The following is a 16408-nucleotide window of genomic DNA, read 5'->3' on the forward strand; positions in this document are numbered from 1 at the left end:
GGGTAGATCTCCTGGAGAAGGAAATGCCTACCCACTCCAGGACTCTTGCCTGGAGAATTCTATGAATGGGGGAGCCTCGTGGGCTGTAGTCCACAGGGTTGCAAAGAGTAGGACACAACTGAGTGACAGTTGTATATACACACCCTCAGACTTTCTATTTCTTCTCGAGGCAACGTCACTAACGTCGATATTCCAGGAATTTCCCTTCTATCTAAATCGTCTAATCTGTTAGCAGGAAATGCTGTCAATCCTATTTGTGAAAATGGGAGCTGAAGTCCCAGTCTCTACTGACTTTTCTGTTTCTCCCTCTAATTCTGCCCGCCTCTACTTCTTGTATTCTGGATCTCTTCTGAGCAGCATGTTCATTTACACTTGTCATGTCTTCCTTGCAAGCGACCTGTCTTATTCCTGTGATGTGTTCTCGGGCCTCTGGTCCAGCCACCCAAGCTCTGGTACAACTGTTGTTTGGTGGCCACCGTGTCCATCTTTTCACTTTAATCCATTTGAGTCTTTTAATCTAAAATGTATCTCTTATGTGCCTCGTGGAATCACCACTCAAGTAAACCCATGAAAAAAGGCCTGCCAGGCTCTGCTCTCTGAGTCTCAGGACCGCACCACAGAATCCCCGGGAAGGGTCTCACCTTCCTTCTTGAGTCTCTGTCCTTCCCGTTAGTCCTCACTAAGTTCTCTGAATGCCTAGAAAGCAAATATGATCAAGGTCAAATTAATTTTAAACAAAGACTTGAAAATTAAAGCATTTTCGTCTCAGTGAAGGCTGCTGTCAGCTTTTGATATGATTAAGAATGGCTACAGGTTGGCATATTTGCAAAGCATGCTTTATTAGGACTATTATTAGAACTTTATTAGAACTAAGGCCTCTTTAAAACTATTTTTTAAACTATAGGTTAAACCTTTTTAAACTATTTTTACTGTCTCAGCAGTAGTACAGGATAGGAAATATCTTCAGTAGAGAGAAATTGTGTTTTAACAAATTTGTGTTTAGGTATAAACCCATATCCTTTAAGAGTTCTAGAAAATTCCTATAATTTTATTAGAGAATCCATCCGAAATGTTTTAGGTTTAATATAATATTTATATTTCCAAAAGATTTATCTTGAACTATGTTCTATTTTTATAGAACATATTTTGTATGTTTACTTTGGACCTAAAATTAAGGTTTTCAAAATTACAACCTGATTCTCAATATTTGGAACTTAACATTCATACCAATTCAACACAGTGTATGTTTAAAATCATACAGAACCAAGCAAAAGCTTCACTGCCTTTCTAGCAGATCTGCAATACAAAATCTAGGAATCTGCACCCCAGGCTTAAGCATAACCTTGTACAAACTTGTAAGATTTAGGGCAAGGTGTTTAACCTGAATCTCCCTAATCTGTGAAAAAGAATCACCAAATATCGCTGCTGTAAAGAATAAATTATAATCTGGAGCTCACATTCAAAAGGAGGATTTACAGGCAAACTATAACCTTAGCCTTCATAAAACCCACAAAATTGGCCTCATCCAAGCTTCACCAGTAAAGACAGGCTCTGAAAGGCCAGCCACCCCCAGGAAGGGCGGACGCAGCGGGTGCCTGACCTGCAGACACGGGGCAGCCGGTCTGCTGGGCACGTCTGTGCTCAGCGTCCAGGGGTCGTGAACCGGAAGCCCAGAGCCACTGCAGGTGCCCTCCCCCGCAGAGTGGAGACTCCCGGAGACCGGTGCCCGGGGAGGGCTGGCGTCCTGAGGCCACACCAGCAAGTGTGTACAAGGCCAAGCAGGACTTATAACCCATAACAAGCTCCCAGCCCCTGGAGGACCCCGAAGACACAACTTGGAGGGTTCGTGTCTGGAGAACCTGAAGTCTAGCTGTAGTGTGCTCTCATCTCCTGGCCGTAATCAGGCCCAAGAGGAAAAGTCCATTTTGACGCTTTCTGGGAGAACTCAGCTATAAACACAGCCATCGGCGGAAGGACACATTCACTCACCGGCTGCCCGTGCCGTCTCTCCTCAGACTTGTTCCTCGATGTCTGTGCTCCCCATCCTGTAAGGAAGTCCCACACCCGTTAATGAGTACAGCATAACGAATTCACCATTACTAGGCTCTGAAAAAGGGGTCACGGGCTCAAAATCTAACAACCGCATCTATGCTGCAGGCACCTCTTAAAATGACCGTTTTTACCACCTGTCTTAGTAAATAAGGTGTTTGACGTAAGGGAGATGAATAAGGTACACTAAAAGGTGGTTATCCATCGTCTCAGTAATATTACCTAAGTAAAAGAAACTTATACTTACCAAGTCTACATAATTTTCAGAAAATCTGACTAGATCCTTACACTGTTTAAAACGATAAAACTTTCAAACATATGGAATATGGCTGTTTCACAAATCTGCACACCTATGGAAAAAATTTAAACGCTCTTCTCTTAAATTAAGTGAATTTTAAAAACAGAATGTAAATCAACACATGAAGGCAGGCTGTTTAAAGGAGAGCCATCTGTTGAGTGGGCACTGCCCGGAAGCACGTGGGAAAGGAGGGGCAGTAGGCTGTTCCCTGAGGAGGGCCTGGGCCAGAGGGGCTCCAGACCTGGGGGCCGGAGGGGAGGGGGAGTCAGGGGGAGAGAGCCAGAAAAAGCACAGAGCGGAAGGAAGCTTGGCGTGCAGGGCAACACACAGCAAGTAGCAAACGCCTAATAAAAGTTAGCATTATTCAGACACTATCTCTGACCAATAAATTCTACCGACCTGTGTGTCCAATATTAGGTCACTTGTAAACAAATGAGGTTAGGACCATGACAGAATACCAGGCAGCTAGGGGAGGGGGAAGGGGGGGAGGGGGGAGGGGGGAGGGGGGGAGGGGGGAGGGGGGGAGGGGGGAGGGGGGAGGGGGGAGGGGGGAGGGGGGGAGGAGGGGCGGTACCTTCGGCTCCCTCCTCCTGTGCTCCTCCCTGCGAGACCGCTCTTTCCTCTCCGCGTGGCCCCGCGGCCTCTCCTCGCCGGCGGGCAAGCCCTCTTTATGGCGCCTCTCTTTATGTCTCTCTTCCCCTTCCTTGTCGGAGAACGAACTGCCTTTTTCTTTTGAATTCTTCTCTCTCTTCTCCCTCGTGCTGCTCTTTTCCCGGTGCTTCTTTTCCCGGTCTGGTTCCTTCTGCTTCCTGTGTCGCCTTTCGCCCTCTTCTTTGTACAGCCAGTATTTGAGCGGGTTGTCCTTGCTGTCACCATACTGCAGCTGTGAATGTACCGGTGACAGACACGTAAGCGCGTGTAAGCGGCACGCGCCGTCACGTGTTCACACCCCGCAGAGGTGGGAGGCGCAGGCCTCCGGCGCGGCCGCCCTCCCAGATGCGCGTGACAGCCAAGGCGGGAGACGGCAGGGACGCCCCGCCAGCACGCACACTCACGCAGCCTGGCCCTCGGGGGGCCATCGCCCCCGTTCCTCCGCGGGGCGAACCCCCCTGACCCTGCTGCTGTCCCCTCCCCGGCTCCCCGCGTCCCGAGCACCCGGCCCGCCAGGCCCCCCGACAGCGCCGTGTGAGGCGTCCCGGGACAGCACACGGCGCCTCTCCTCCCAGCACGGGTCTGCCCCCACCCGCAGGGAGACCGCTCCTCACCCCTGGGTCCCTCAAGACCCCAGGGGTGCCCGGTGACCCCGGGGGCGGGCACCACAAGGCAGTGAGCGGCTGCAAACTAATATGGCGGATCGTGAGCGTTACCACGACGTCTTAATGGAACACAAACCATCCTTTCCCTTCACTCAGGGCCTCCTCCGTCTCTGCACCCTGAGAGTCCATCTCCACCACCCCTCTGGGGACAATCCCACTGCCCCATCCACTCTGCTCACAGCACTGACATATATAACTATCAGACAGTTCCTCTTCAAAAGCACCCAGACGAGTAGGCAGACATGCACAGGTAGTAACAAGTAAAAGGGCAACAGACCTTTGCACAGAATGTGTCTGAGTCGAATGAGCAGACATTACAAACTGGGATAATGCCCAGGCGCTGCTTAGGACGGGGGACTCACACCCGGACAATGGGAACAACTACGCTGGGTGTGAAGTGAGCAGGTGAGGCGGCACAATGTAATGGAGCAAGTCCACTTTCAGAAACTGATCATTAGGAAACACTTAGGAGTAAACGCAAGAAGTCTACACCTCGGATGTCCTCACAATAAAAAGATTTAGAATCAAAGTAAATATCCAAGGAAGCAGATGTGTCAAGAAAACTATGACGTGTCCATATGACTGAATAATGTATTATGCAGCCATTAAAATACTACAGACAGGTGTGATAGCTTAGAAAAAATGCTCAAAATGTATTCAGTTTAAGCGGCTATAAAACAGCAAAGATCCAACTTAAAACGAACTTTCTGTGTACATATCCAAACACATACATATATATGAATATATGGACATAAACCTACAGGACAGATATACTTAAACATCACCAATGATTATCTCTAGGTGGGCACCCACCTTTAATTTTCTTCTTATTATTTATTTGTATTTTGTAAATTTTCCAGAATAGTCAATATTGACTCTTGGAATTGGAGAAACACATTTGCCTAAAGGATCTCAGTGCCTGACAAGAGTCTCAAGTCTTGGACTCTGTTTTACGCTCTTCACCAGAAAAGCTCCCACAGTGCCCGCCTGGGCGTCCTGGGCCCTGCAGCCGAGGCCCAGGGCCGAACCCTGCATACCTTTCTCTCTCGGTACCTTCTCTCCCGATCCTCATCTCCTCGTTCAGAGTCTTCATCTCTCTGCTCCCTCTCTTCAATTCTTGCTTTACTTCCTACAAAAATAAAACATATTTTTAACATGCCCAAACTTTAACGTCCTGCAGCAGTCTCTACAGTACATGTCACACAGTATCACATATGTAAACATGTTCTTTAATTAAGAAACATTCTCCAATCTCAAGAATGGAAAGTTCTAGAATCTAAACTTAAAATGGAATAAAGAAGGAGAAAACCTGGAAAGTGTGTCAGAGGAGCCCCAGACAGGCACCAGCCCAAACACAGGCCTTCAGAGCTCCAGTCGCTGGCAGAGACTCAGGGAAGCAAAGTCCAGTCCAGCTGGGCAGGCATTCCCTCCCCACGCTCAGCCACGGGGAAAAGCCGCCTCGGACAAACTGGGGGACTGCCCCCTCCTGCCCCCAGGCCACCTGGAGCCCTGTCACCGAGGGCACACGAGTGCAGGAGGCCCTGTGATGCAGGGGGCAAGGACGGCCCACTCCACTGGCTCCGGGCGGTGGCTCTACCCTGTGATCTCTCACTGCCATGGGGACCCAATACAACCACCTCAATCACCGGTGACGCCCACAGCCCAGTCCAGGATCGAAAAACCAGACTTTTGCTTTTGAATCTGCACAATACTTATTAGCCTTAAAACTACCAAAGCCCACATTTTTAAAGGTGAGGACAAAACTCAACATACAGAGACCACTGAAAACAAAGTTCATTCACCACAAAAGTATTCACCAAACCTGACCACTTTCTAAAAGTCTTGGACAAATGAGAACAGGGGCTTCCCTGGTGGCTCAGATGGGAAAGAATCTGCCTGCAACATGGGAGACCTGGGTTTGATTCCTGGGCTGGGAAGATCCCCTAGAGTAGGGCATGGCAACCCACTGGAGTATTCTTGCCTGGAGAACTCCATGGACAGAGGAGCCTGGCAGGCCACAGTCCATGCGGTCACAGTCAGACACGACTGAGCGACTAAGCATGCCCATAAGAGATCAAAACACACAGTGGGTCCCCTGGTGCGGGCGACAGGAGTGCAGAGAAGGGCTAGGCTCTGAGAGAGAGTGGTGATCAGGGTGGTTCCCAGGGTTTGTGATGTAAGGAAGGAAGGTAGGGAGGGTCTGGGGACCCAAGGGAGACATGGAGGAGACAAGGGAAGGGGTAAGAAAATGGCCAGGGGGAGGAGGAAGGCCCATCAGAGTCAGGTTGCACAGACTCTGCACAGACTCCTGAACAACCAGAGCAACGCTGCACTGAGAAAACAAGACCATGTAGCAACCAGAGCAACCGGAAAACAAAAAAGACTTCATTACTAAAAACATACCAAGAACATCAAAATGATAATCCTGAAAAGAGGCAATAGATGGTAAGGGAGTCATTGTTAAACTTGAGTAGAGATAGCCTACTTAACCTCACCCTGCCCAAACCTCGGGTCCTGGGGCCCAAGCCCCTACACAGGGCAACACATGACACCAGACCATGAACTGAGGTCCTGCTTCCATCACGATCACAGCCTGAGGACACTGGAGCCATGATACGCTCTTCTAACATATTCCTTTTTAGTTTATGTTGGCTAGTTTGAATTTTTATAGGAAGATACCATTTGTATAATAAAAAACAATGAAGATACTTAATTCCATTTGGGAAGAAAAAAGTACTTACCTCTACCTTTAGAATCTCTAGGAATTTGAAATATTTAAATATGGCTAAAATAAATCTGATACTTTTGAGGAATTCTTTTTATCAAAGAGCATTATTTTTTTATTTAAAACAGGGGCTGTGAATTATGGAGGGAATAAATCTAAAGTATATTTCAATAGTAAAACTCCAGCCAATAATTAAGCTGCTACTCTTTCTGTTCACTGCTGCTGCTGCTGCTGCTGCTGCTAAGTTGCTTCAGTCGTGTCCGACTCTGTGCGACCCCATAGACGGCAGCCCACCAGGCTCCCCCGTCCCTGGGATTCTCCAGGCAAGAACACTGGAGTGGGTTGCCATTGCCTTCTCCAATGCGTGAAAGTGAAAAGGGAATGGGGAGTCGCTCAGTTGTGTTAGACTCTTCCCGACCCCATGGACTGCAGCCTACCAGGCTCCTCCGCCCTCGGGATTTTCCAGGCAAGAGGACTGGAGTGGATTGCCAAAAGAAAACAGTGCCAAGTGCGCACACAGGCGCACCGCAGGGGCTCTGACCCCACAGTCAGCCTTTAGAAAACCACACAGGAGAAGACCAGGGGGCGGGGTCGCCTCCAGGGACACACAGACCTGCCCGCCTGCGCTCCGGCCTGTCCTGGTCCCGGTTCCGGTCGCGGTCCCGGGCCAGCAGGTTGTGGTGCGCGGCCGCCTGCCTCAGCTCCTCGCGGCGCGCCCGGTGCTCCTGGTCCCTCTCGCGCTCCTTCCCCCGGCCGTGCGGCCTCTCCGCGTCCAGCTCCCGGCGCCTCTCCTTCCGCCGGTCCCGCTCCCTGTCCCCGCGGGGATGCTCCCGCGCGGCGTGGCCGTCCCGCTCGGCGGCCCGCTCTCTGTGCTTGGCCTCGCGATCGGGGTCCCTGGATCGGTGCTCTTTGCCGTCTGCCAGGTCCGCTTCCGAATCTCGCAGCGGTTTCCGGTCTCTGTGCTGCTTCTCCTCCTTGGAACCAGAGGACTGAGCCGCCTACACGAGGGAAGAAGAGCGGGGGTCTGCACCCCGGGGTCACACCCACCAAAGGGCCCTAGGCAGCACTGGCTTAAATGGTCGTGGCTCCCTGCATGCCTGCAGTCAGCTCTGCAGCCCCTTGACCTGCCAGGTGCTCACCTCCAGGGACATCAGAGGGTGCCGGCCAGTCAAACCTGCATGGCCCCGTGAATCCGAAAGAAAGGAAGGGAGCTTGAGGCTGTGCCCGAAAGCCTCAGGACACTGGCCGCTGGGGTCCCCCTCAGAGAACAAGGACCATCGCCATAAACTCTCAGGAGGTGTTTTGTGTGTGTGACCTCGGAGATCCAACCAGTCCATTCTAAAGGAGATCAGTCCTGGGAGTTCATTGGAAGGAATGATGCTAAAGCTGAAGCTCCAGAGTTGACTCACTGGAAAAGACTCTGATGCTGGGAGGGATTGGGGGCAGGAGGAGAAGGGGACGACAGAGGATAAGATGGCTGGATGGCATCACCGACCCGATGGACATGAATTTGGGTGAACTCTGGGAGTTGGTGATGGACAGGGAGGCCTGGAATGCTGCAATTCATGGGGTTGCAGAGAGTCGGAGCGATTGAACTGACTGACTGACCTCGCAGCATCGAGATCTCAGTTTCCGACCAGCGATGGAACACATGCCCCCTGCAGTGGAAGCGTGGAGTCTTAACCGCTGGACCACCAGGAAGTCCCTTCTCAGGAGGTCTTGATTGCAACCCTTCAGCTCCCCACATATACATATACACACACAGACCACACACACACACACACACACACACAAGGCCCCAGTTATGAACCCCAACAGGAACCCCACTGGTGGGATGCTGGGCTGAAATAGGCCAGAAAACTGCAGCCAGGACGGTTCCTGAGCAACTAACCACGTGGCTTTATCTCTGCGTCAAAACGCCTCTGAAATGAGCCACATGTAAGCAAAACCATGCAGAGCTGAGAACCAGGTAACACTATCCAAGATTACCATCCAGGGTCCACACAGACCCAAACTCAAAATTTTTTTCCCCAAATCTTTAAAATATACTACCCAAAGGTGTTTTCGGAGGTCATCTGCTTTCCAAGTATCATCTTTGGTTCTTCTCTAAAAAGAAAAGTATAGAGTTAGAATTTAATTTTAGAGTTTAAAACATCTAATTTTTTATGCTCCAGTGAGCTGCTTTTTCATTAGACCATTTTAGTCAATGGCAATCCTTGATATGCCAAACATTATTGTCTGTCTGTAAGAATAAAAGGTATCATAAACAGATTTTTTTAAAGTTACCCATAAACAATCACAGGCTACCCTGTATTCCTGCTGCTCCGAGGCTCAGGCCCAGTGCAGACACCCAGCCCCACCTCCCCAGGCAGACCCACAGTGGGCCCCTCAGTGGGAGGTTTGCTGGGCAGATGCCTCTTCAGGTGCTGACAGCAACAAGTCCACAACACAGGGCCCAGCTGTGAGCCCTGGGTGACGACAGATACCAGTCAAGGATGGTTTCCTATAGAGAACAAGATAAACCTATCCCAACTACATCATTTGCCTTTGAGAAACTCTGCCTTAAGAGCATAAATACAGGAGGACCTGGTGTGTTTTGAATTTAAAGCAAATGGAGTGCAAATAAAAAACAAAAACACATTCATGGACCAGCCACCAAAAATCATCCTGGTGATGTGTAAATGAAGAAAGCAGGGGGAAAATTCACAACAGCTCATAACACTCTAAGGAGAAATAAATAAAAAGCAACAAGGTCAAGAATCTGCCAGAGTACTAAGCAGAAAGGGCATCATTCTCTGCTCTCAGTGGAACACGCACTCTTTTCTGATAAATTGGTCGATTTAACAAAAGGAGTGCACAGTAAGACATGGTGAGGATGGTGAGCAACAGTTAGCATTGCTACAACCTGCAGCTGCTAAACTGTAAAACATTCTCCCTCAAGTTAACTGCTCTTTAGAGAGGCTTAACACATGCTCGTTTCCAAACAAATGGCCCAAAGCCGCCAGTGTGCTGCTGGTGGAGCAGGCAGTGGAGTCCAAGACCCCTACCCACGGAGGCATCCGCAGGAATGTGATCCAATGTGGGAAACCCACTGGATCAGGGCTCTTAATGGTTGTAATTATATTACTTACGCCAATAAAATTTTAGAAAAGAAAAAAAAGAACAAGGCAACAGATCAACAGGGACCCCAGGATTTTCTAGCTGCCTCTTACATTTTCACCAACAAAAACCTGGCTTCGGGCCTTACTTCATCCTGAAGCTTTTCTTCCTTTCCTTTTTAAATTTCTCCTTTAAATTCTTTAAACTGTAAAATGATACAGAGCTCCTCATGCCCATCACAACCCCAGGCATCACCCTACATAGGCTTGGCCACTGTGCTTCAGACCAGGAGCCCCTGCCTCCTGCCCTCTGCTCCGCCAGGGTCCCATCCTGTGAGGCAGATAAAGGCAAATAAATTAAAACTGAGGCTCCAGGTAGGGAGGCAGTGTTTTCCCCCTTGAGAGGAATAAATCACAGCCTGAGGACAAAGGAAAACTCCAGAAGAGACGCCTAAACAGCAGAACCTCCAACCTCCTTATGCAAATGTAACTTACACAAACCAACCCGTGCTACTTACATATATTTAGGTATATACATGCCCACATGGCTCTTTGAGCAGCACGACTGCACTCTCTCCCTTGGTCCAAGCACACAACTTAGCTCTGCAGTGAACTCTGCGTGAACTCTGCTTATATGACAACTGACGACAAACAGATGTTATAATGAAGTGACCCCAGTTCAGGCAAACAAAAAGGGTGAGCACTGAGGATCCGGTCTCAGACACTACCCCACAGCACTGAGAAATTGAACTGTCTCTGAACAGCACCACACCCAAGATCACCACCAGCGATCAGAACAGCACCTAGCAGCTGCAAGGACCCCAAGCAAGCCCTGATCTCCTCCCAGCTCCAGTGACAATTCTTGACAAACAACTCAAGCAGCTAAAAGTAACATTGTAAATGCAACCGGGGAACACAGTTCAAGAGTTTGCATCTGTGTCTCCCAAGCTGCAGTCGTAACATACGCCAAATAAACACCTTTTAACCTCAATCAAGTCTCCTTTTCTACAATTTTGGTTAACACAACTTTTAAAACTTCCTATAAACAAATCAGAGAAAACAAGTGACAGAATAACTTATTAAAATGTAAAGAACCGGTGCAGAAGACGACAGAAGTCAGGAAGTTGATGCTCTAACTCCTAATCGATATTACTAACGTTATAAAAGTGAATGACAGAAGACAAAAAAGGGGAGGCAAATGCGTGCAAAGGAAGTCCTCATCTTTTACGGGAATCCACAGGCAAGCAGAACGAGACAGCTCAGTTACTCGTTAGTTACTGAGCACTTTAACGTTTAGAACCTCATCCAGCCCTACTCGTACTGCCCCGATGTATCCGTTGGGAAGTAAGACACGTCGGTAGGTTTCCTAAGGTCCCACAGCGCGGCCCCGGGGCGCCTCCCGCCCCGAGGAGGAGGCGGCCCCGACGAACACGGGCTTGCCCGCTTGGCGTCCGCACCCACCTTCCCGGGCTCCATCGCTGCGCGCAGGCCCCGGAGGCCGCGTTGCCCTCCGGCCGGTCAGGCCAGAGAAGAGACGCTCGGCCTCCCGCGCCCCCAACCGGCGTCCCGCCTCCTAGCAACCTGCAGGCGGAGTAGCCGAGCACCGAGCGACCGCCGGCCCGGCCTGCCCCTCGGCCGGCCCCAGCGCGCCTGCGCTTCTCCTCCTCCTAGCAACTGGTAGACGGCGCCGCGGCGCGGCCTCTCCTAACGCGCTTGCGCCACCCTTCCTCCTAGCAACCGACAGCCTGGGCAGTAGAGCACCGAGCGACCGCCGGCCCGGCGTGCCCCGCGGCCGCCCCAGCGCGCCTGCGCCCTCCTATCTCCTAGCAACCGACTGGCAGGCCCGCGAAGCCCAGAGCTACTGCTGGGCCGGGATTCCCGTGGGGCCGAGGGGAAAAGGGTGCGGAGCAGGGCAGAGCGCGGCCGGAGCTCGGCCCGGCGGCTCTCTGGGCGGGGAAGCAGCCGGGCAGAACGGGAGCTGCTGCAGGGAAACGGGCAAACCGCCTTTTGAAGCGGAGCGGAACCCAGCCTCTGTCCGGGCGGGCGGCGGAGGGCGCTCTCCTTCCGCGGAGGCGCGCACTGCTCGAGTTCCTCTGCCCGTGGTTGCCGTTTGACTCCGTGCGGGATTGGTAGGAATCACGAAGTGTCTGAAAAAGTAATTGTTGAAAATTTCAACTTTTACACAAAACGGGAGAGAAGGGGACTGAGATATTAAGGCACTAGTCTGCGTCTCACGTTTATAATATTTTATCACAACTATTTTAAGGTTAACACAAAAGCCAACCTTAAGCATGCAAGACTAGAGAGGGATGGGTCCTACTCCCGTGATGCGCATTGTAACTGACATTTAGCTCTGATTCTGCCAAGTGTTTCGCGTCAATTTAGCCTGCCAGTGTTACTTAGAAAAGATTTAACTTACCGGTAGAGAGAGAGAGAGAGGGCTCAAATCTTGTGCTAAGGAGCGCATCCGTGAGCGTGTTATTAGGGGGTCTGTACTTTTGATGTCTTTTTTCCTTTGCACACTGTTCATGGGGTTCTCAGGACGAGAATACTGGAGCGGTTTGCCATTCCCTCCTCCGGTGGACCGTGTCTTGTGTTGTTAGAACCTTTTACTATGGCCCATCCATCTTGGGTGGCCTTGCACAGCATGGCTTATAATTTCGTTGAATTGTCTAAGCCCCTTGCCCAGGACAAGGCTGTGGTCCATGAAGGGACCATAAAGAAGGCTGAACACCAAATAATTGATGTTTTTGAACTGTGGTGTCGGAGAAGACTCTTGAGGGTCCCTTGGACTTCAAGGAGATCAAACCAGTCAATCTTAAAGAAATCAACCCTGACTACATTGAAAGGACTGAGGCTGAAGCTCCAGTACTTTGGCCACCTGATGGGAAGAGCCAGCTCACTGGAAAAGACCCTGATGCTGGGAAAGATTGAAGGCAAAAGAAGAGTGTGGCAGAGGATGAGATGGCTGGATGGCAACACCGACTCCATGGACTTGAATTTGAGCGAACTCTGAGAGAGAGTGAAGGACAGGAAGGCCTGGTGTGCTCGTCTTTGGATTATAAAGAATTGGACGTGACTTAGCAACTGAACAACTTTTGATGTCATGGTTTTGCTGTAGATATGCCATTTTGCAGACGTTGTGTTTTGAGTCACAAACTGTTGTGGTTTATGGATCTACTTCCCTCCAGATATAAAAGCCATTTTCTTGGCTGCTTGCCTCAGAGGAGTTAGTATCATCAGATCCAATCGGCCTTTTATATTTAATTCTTCTCTGGTTTTGAACTTTGCAGTACTACCTTTTTCATTTTCACTACAGCATTTAGGAAGAACCAAACAGGAAACAAGAATAGGAAAGGTAATTTCAGTGACAGCTATGATTTACTTAGGGACTGCTCCAAGGGAGGCAGCAAACTGAAATTTTTCCCTTGGTAATTCATTTAATTCTCCTACTGTTCCTGTGAGACAGGCATGTTACTGTTTTTCAGGGGATGAGCCTGAGGGCCAGAAAGATTAATTTAGTTGCCTGAGCTCAAAGCTAGGCTGGTGGATGATCTGACAGCAGTTAATTCTCTTAACCACTGGGTCAGTCTTTGTCAGCTGGGGAAACAGCTGATACTGGAAAGGCTTCAGCCTTGAGGATAAGGCGGTCAGCTACAGTGTTAGATGAAGTCATGGACACAGCAACTGCATGAATGCCCTGGGCCTGGCCCTGGAACTCCTCTCTCCCCTCCTGAGAGTAGCCATACACTCCTGTCAGGACCATTGTGTCTTAACTTCTCTGTCTTTTCCCTCTCCAGCCTGACCAATCCATCGTCCACTGCAGCCAGCAATCCAACAAGTGACACACTTCAACGCCCTGCTTCCGACTCCATCTGGCTCTCACCCACTTGCACTCTTTGTCACCAAGCAGACTGACTTAGGGTTCCCCAGATGCACCATATTCACAGGTCTTTGCAAGTGCTATCTCCCCTCTCTCACCGTCCCCACCATATGTGCCAAATAAATATCCATAGAGGAAGTTAAAACAGTTTTTCTCTCCTTGGACCTCTTAGAAGAATTCTTTTCTAAACAATTCATTTGCCAATCACATTTTATCTTGTGATAGTTCTTCTATCACTTTATTCACTAGATGACTCTCTAGTTTATTTGATGACGTGGGAACTCAATGCTGAAGACAGATGAATAAAACACTGCCTGGGAGACATCCCTGGTGGTCCAGAGGCTAAGACTGCACTCCCAGTGCAGGGGGCCTGGTTTCCCCCAGGGACCCAGACCCCACGTGGAACACCAAGATCAAAGATCCTGCACACCACCATTCAGACCTGGCGAACCAAGTAAATAAGTGTTTCTAAGAAACGCCGCCTGGACCTCCAGCTTCTCATAACTGCAAACAGTAATTAAACAACATGAAAGCGTAAGAGCGACTCATAAAAATGCAGTGACTGAGGAGGTGACAAAGTCTGCCTGCAGGAAAGGAACGAGTTTGGGAAGGGCCTCCTTTCAGGTGGACCCTGAAGCACAAACAACCTACAGGCAGAGACGCACAGAGAACATCTTAGGCAAGAACAAACGTGGGGCAAGTGCACAGGAAGGGAGGGAAGGGTCTGGAGGGTTTAGGAAATGTAATAACTTGTCTATAGCAGAGCTGCCCAATAGAAATATAATACGAGCCACAGAGTCATTATAAATTATCTAGTAGCCACATTTTACAAAGTGAAAAACAGATGAAATCAAATATAGTATTTAACCAAGTATATACCAATGTTATCATTTTGTCACAGAAAATATGTTTCAAATATTGTGTTGTTTTATACTTTTTTTATACTGTCTTTGAAGTCCAGAGTGTTTTTTATACTGACAGCACACCTCGGTTCAGACTGGCCCCTTTTCCTGGGCTCACAGCCCCAGGTGGCCAGTGGCTTTCACTCCGGGCAGTGCAGGTCTGGAGCATAGGGTGTGTGAGTGGGGGCAGGGGACATGCCATGGGTGGATGGCAGGAGATGAGACTGGGGGGGAGGGGAACAATTTGTCCAGGGCCTTGGAAGGTTTGATATAAAGATAAAGCATTAGATTAGGCAGTGATCAGTCCTTAACATGGGAAGAGAAAGCTGCAGCTGAAGACTGGGCCGGTGGAGAACTCCTGACACCCAGAAACTGGGTGGTAGCTTGGTGGCCTTCATACAGGCTGCTTCTCTGCCTGGATCTGCAACACCTCTGCTTCCCCCAGCGCCTCCTCTGCTCCATCTCTCTCTGATTCTTCTGCCTCAGTCCCCCATATCCTCGTCCCTGTAATTTAAAAATGTATGTTCTGGGCTCCTCTGGCAGCCCATTGGTTAAGGCTCAGAGCTTCAACTGTAGGGGGTATGGGAGCTAAGATCCTTCCTGCCACTCAGAGCAGCCAAAACATATATAAAAATAGGGATGTATGTTCACTCTGGCAGGTTGTGGTAAAAACAAAAAAATTTTTCCCACATTAATAACTTTGTTACAGAAGTCACATCACAATACTGTCACTGAGGTGTGTGAATGTGAAACTTGCCTGCGGTGTTAACTAAGGGCTGGTCAGAAGTCTGAGCTCAGGTCACCAGCAGGGTGTTTTACCACCTGCGTCGAAGCGGGATCACAGGGCACCTACTCTGCAGGGATCACGAGGGCTGAATGAGTAATTCTATAAAGTACTGAGCATCTGTACCTGCAAAGCTGAGCAGTCAATAAATGTAAGTTATTGACATTTTTATTATTGTTGCTCTTTTTTTTTTTTTTTTTTTTGGTTCAATCTAGTTTATTTGACTGGAAATTTTGATTTCATTTTTTTTTTCCAACCTGGAAATTAATGAGAGAGGCAGCCTCACTGCAGGAAGGAAAGTTGTTGTTCAGTCGCCAAGTCAAGTCCAACCCTTTGCAATCCCGTGGACTGCAGCATGCCAGGAAGCAGAGTGGCCAGCAGCAAAAGTCAAACCCCACAGGCTGAGGATCAGGGCTGAGGCTATGCAAGGATTATCAGAGCAGTTTGGACATCCCTGACTGCTGTCTCCCAATTCACGTTTTGCACTCTGGGCTCTGTAAACTGCATCCTTCCACCTACTAATTCTTACCTACCTCTCTGAGCCCCGGAGACTTAGTGATGGCAGCACTTGTGTCTTGGACAAGAAAGAAGGCTTGTAGCCTTTCCATCCATCTTTGTCACTGTGTTGGACTTTTGTAATTGCAAGGTCAAATACCCTGGAGAATGAGCACCACGAGCATCATCGACTCAATGGACACTCAAACTCGATGGAGTTTGAGCAAGCTACGGGAGCTGGTGATGGACAGGGAAGCCTGGTGTGCTGCAGTCCATGGGATCACAAAGAGTCGGACATGACTGAGTGACTGAACTGAACTGAGGCTCTGTTATTGTTGTTTAGTTGCTAAGTCCTGTGATTCTTTTGCGACCCCATGGACTGTAGCCCGCCAGGCACCTCTGTCCATGGGATTTTCCAGGCAAAAATATTGGAGTGGGTTGCCATTTCCTTTTGCAGGGTACTATTGCTCTTACAGACTAGTGCTTAAACTATAAGCATTTAGAAATAAAAATGGGTGCAGTACCAAAATTATAGCCTTCCTTTGTAAATTCATAAATCATCTGCCACCATGGGAAACCAGGCTGCCATGCTGCTCAGTGGTAAAGGATCTGCCTGCCAATCCAGGAGACCCAGGTCCTATTCATTGTTTGGGAAGATCCCTGGAGAAGGAAATGGCAAACCACTCCAGCATTCTTGCCTGGACAAGCCCATGGAGAAAGGAGCCTGGCGGGCTGCAGTCCGAGGACTCACAGAGAGTTGGCACAACTGAACAGCAGCAACGATCTGAAACCATAATTGCAGCCCCTTTTGCAATTTCAGATGGCCCATCAGCACCCCTTTCTTCTCTCAGTCCACAA

General features: G+C 49.4%; 1 protein-coding gene across 2 annotated transcripts in view; it reads right to left on the reverse strand.

Moving 5' to 3' along the window:
* Window positions 1-11061, reverse strand: part of WDR60 (WD repeat domain 60) — a 46851-nt gene extending 35790 nt beyond the window's left edge. For both annotated transcript variants that reach the window (XM_027538450.1, XM_027538449.1), the window contains exons 1-7: window positions 10948-11061; window positions 8441-8494; window positions 7002-7386; window positions 4701-4792; window positions 2922-3230; window positions 1990-2045; window positions 642-696 (exon numbers count right to left, since the gene is read on the reverse strand). In XM_027538450.1, the coding sequence (XP_027394251.1) occupies window positions 642-696; window positions 1990-2045; window positions 2922-3230; window positions 4701-4792; window positions 7002-7386; window positions 8441-8494; window positions 10948-10962 (966 nt within the window). In that variant the 5' untranslated portion in view covers window positions 10963-11061. The remainder of the gene's footprint in view (window positions 1-641; window positions 697-1989; window positions 2046-2921; window positions 3231-4700; window positions 4793-7001; window positions 7387-8440; window positions 8495-10947) is intronic.
* Between the last annotated feature and the right edge of the window lie 5347 nt (window positions 11062-16408).

The sequence above is a fragment of the Bos indicus x Bos taurus genome, chromosome 4, assembly GCF_003369695.1.
Source record: "Bos indicus x Bos taurus breed Angus x Brahman F1 hybrid chromosome 4, Bos_hybrid_MaternalHap_v2.0, whole genome shotgun sequence".
NCBI classification, from domain to species: domain Eukaryota; kingdom Metazoa; phylum Chordata; class Mammalia; order Artiodactyla; family Bovidae; genus Bos; species Bos indicus x Bos taurus.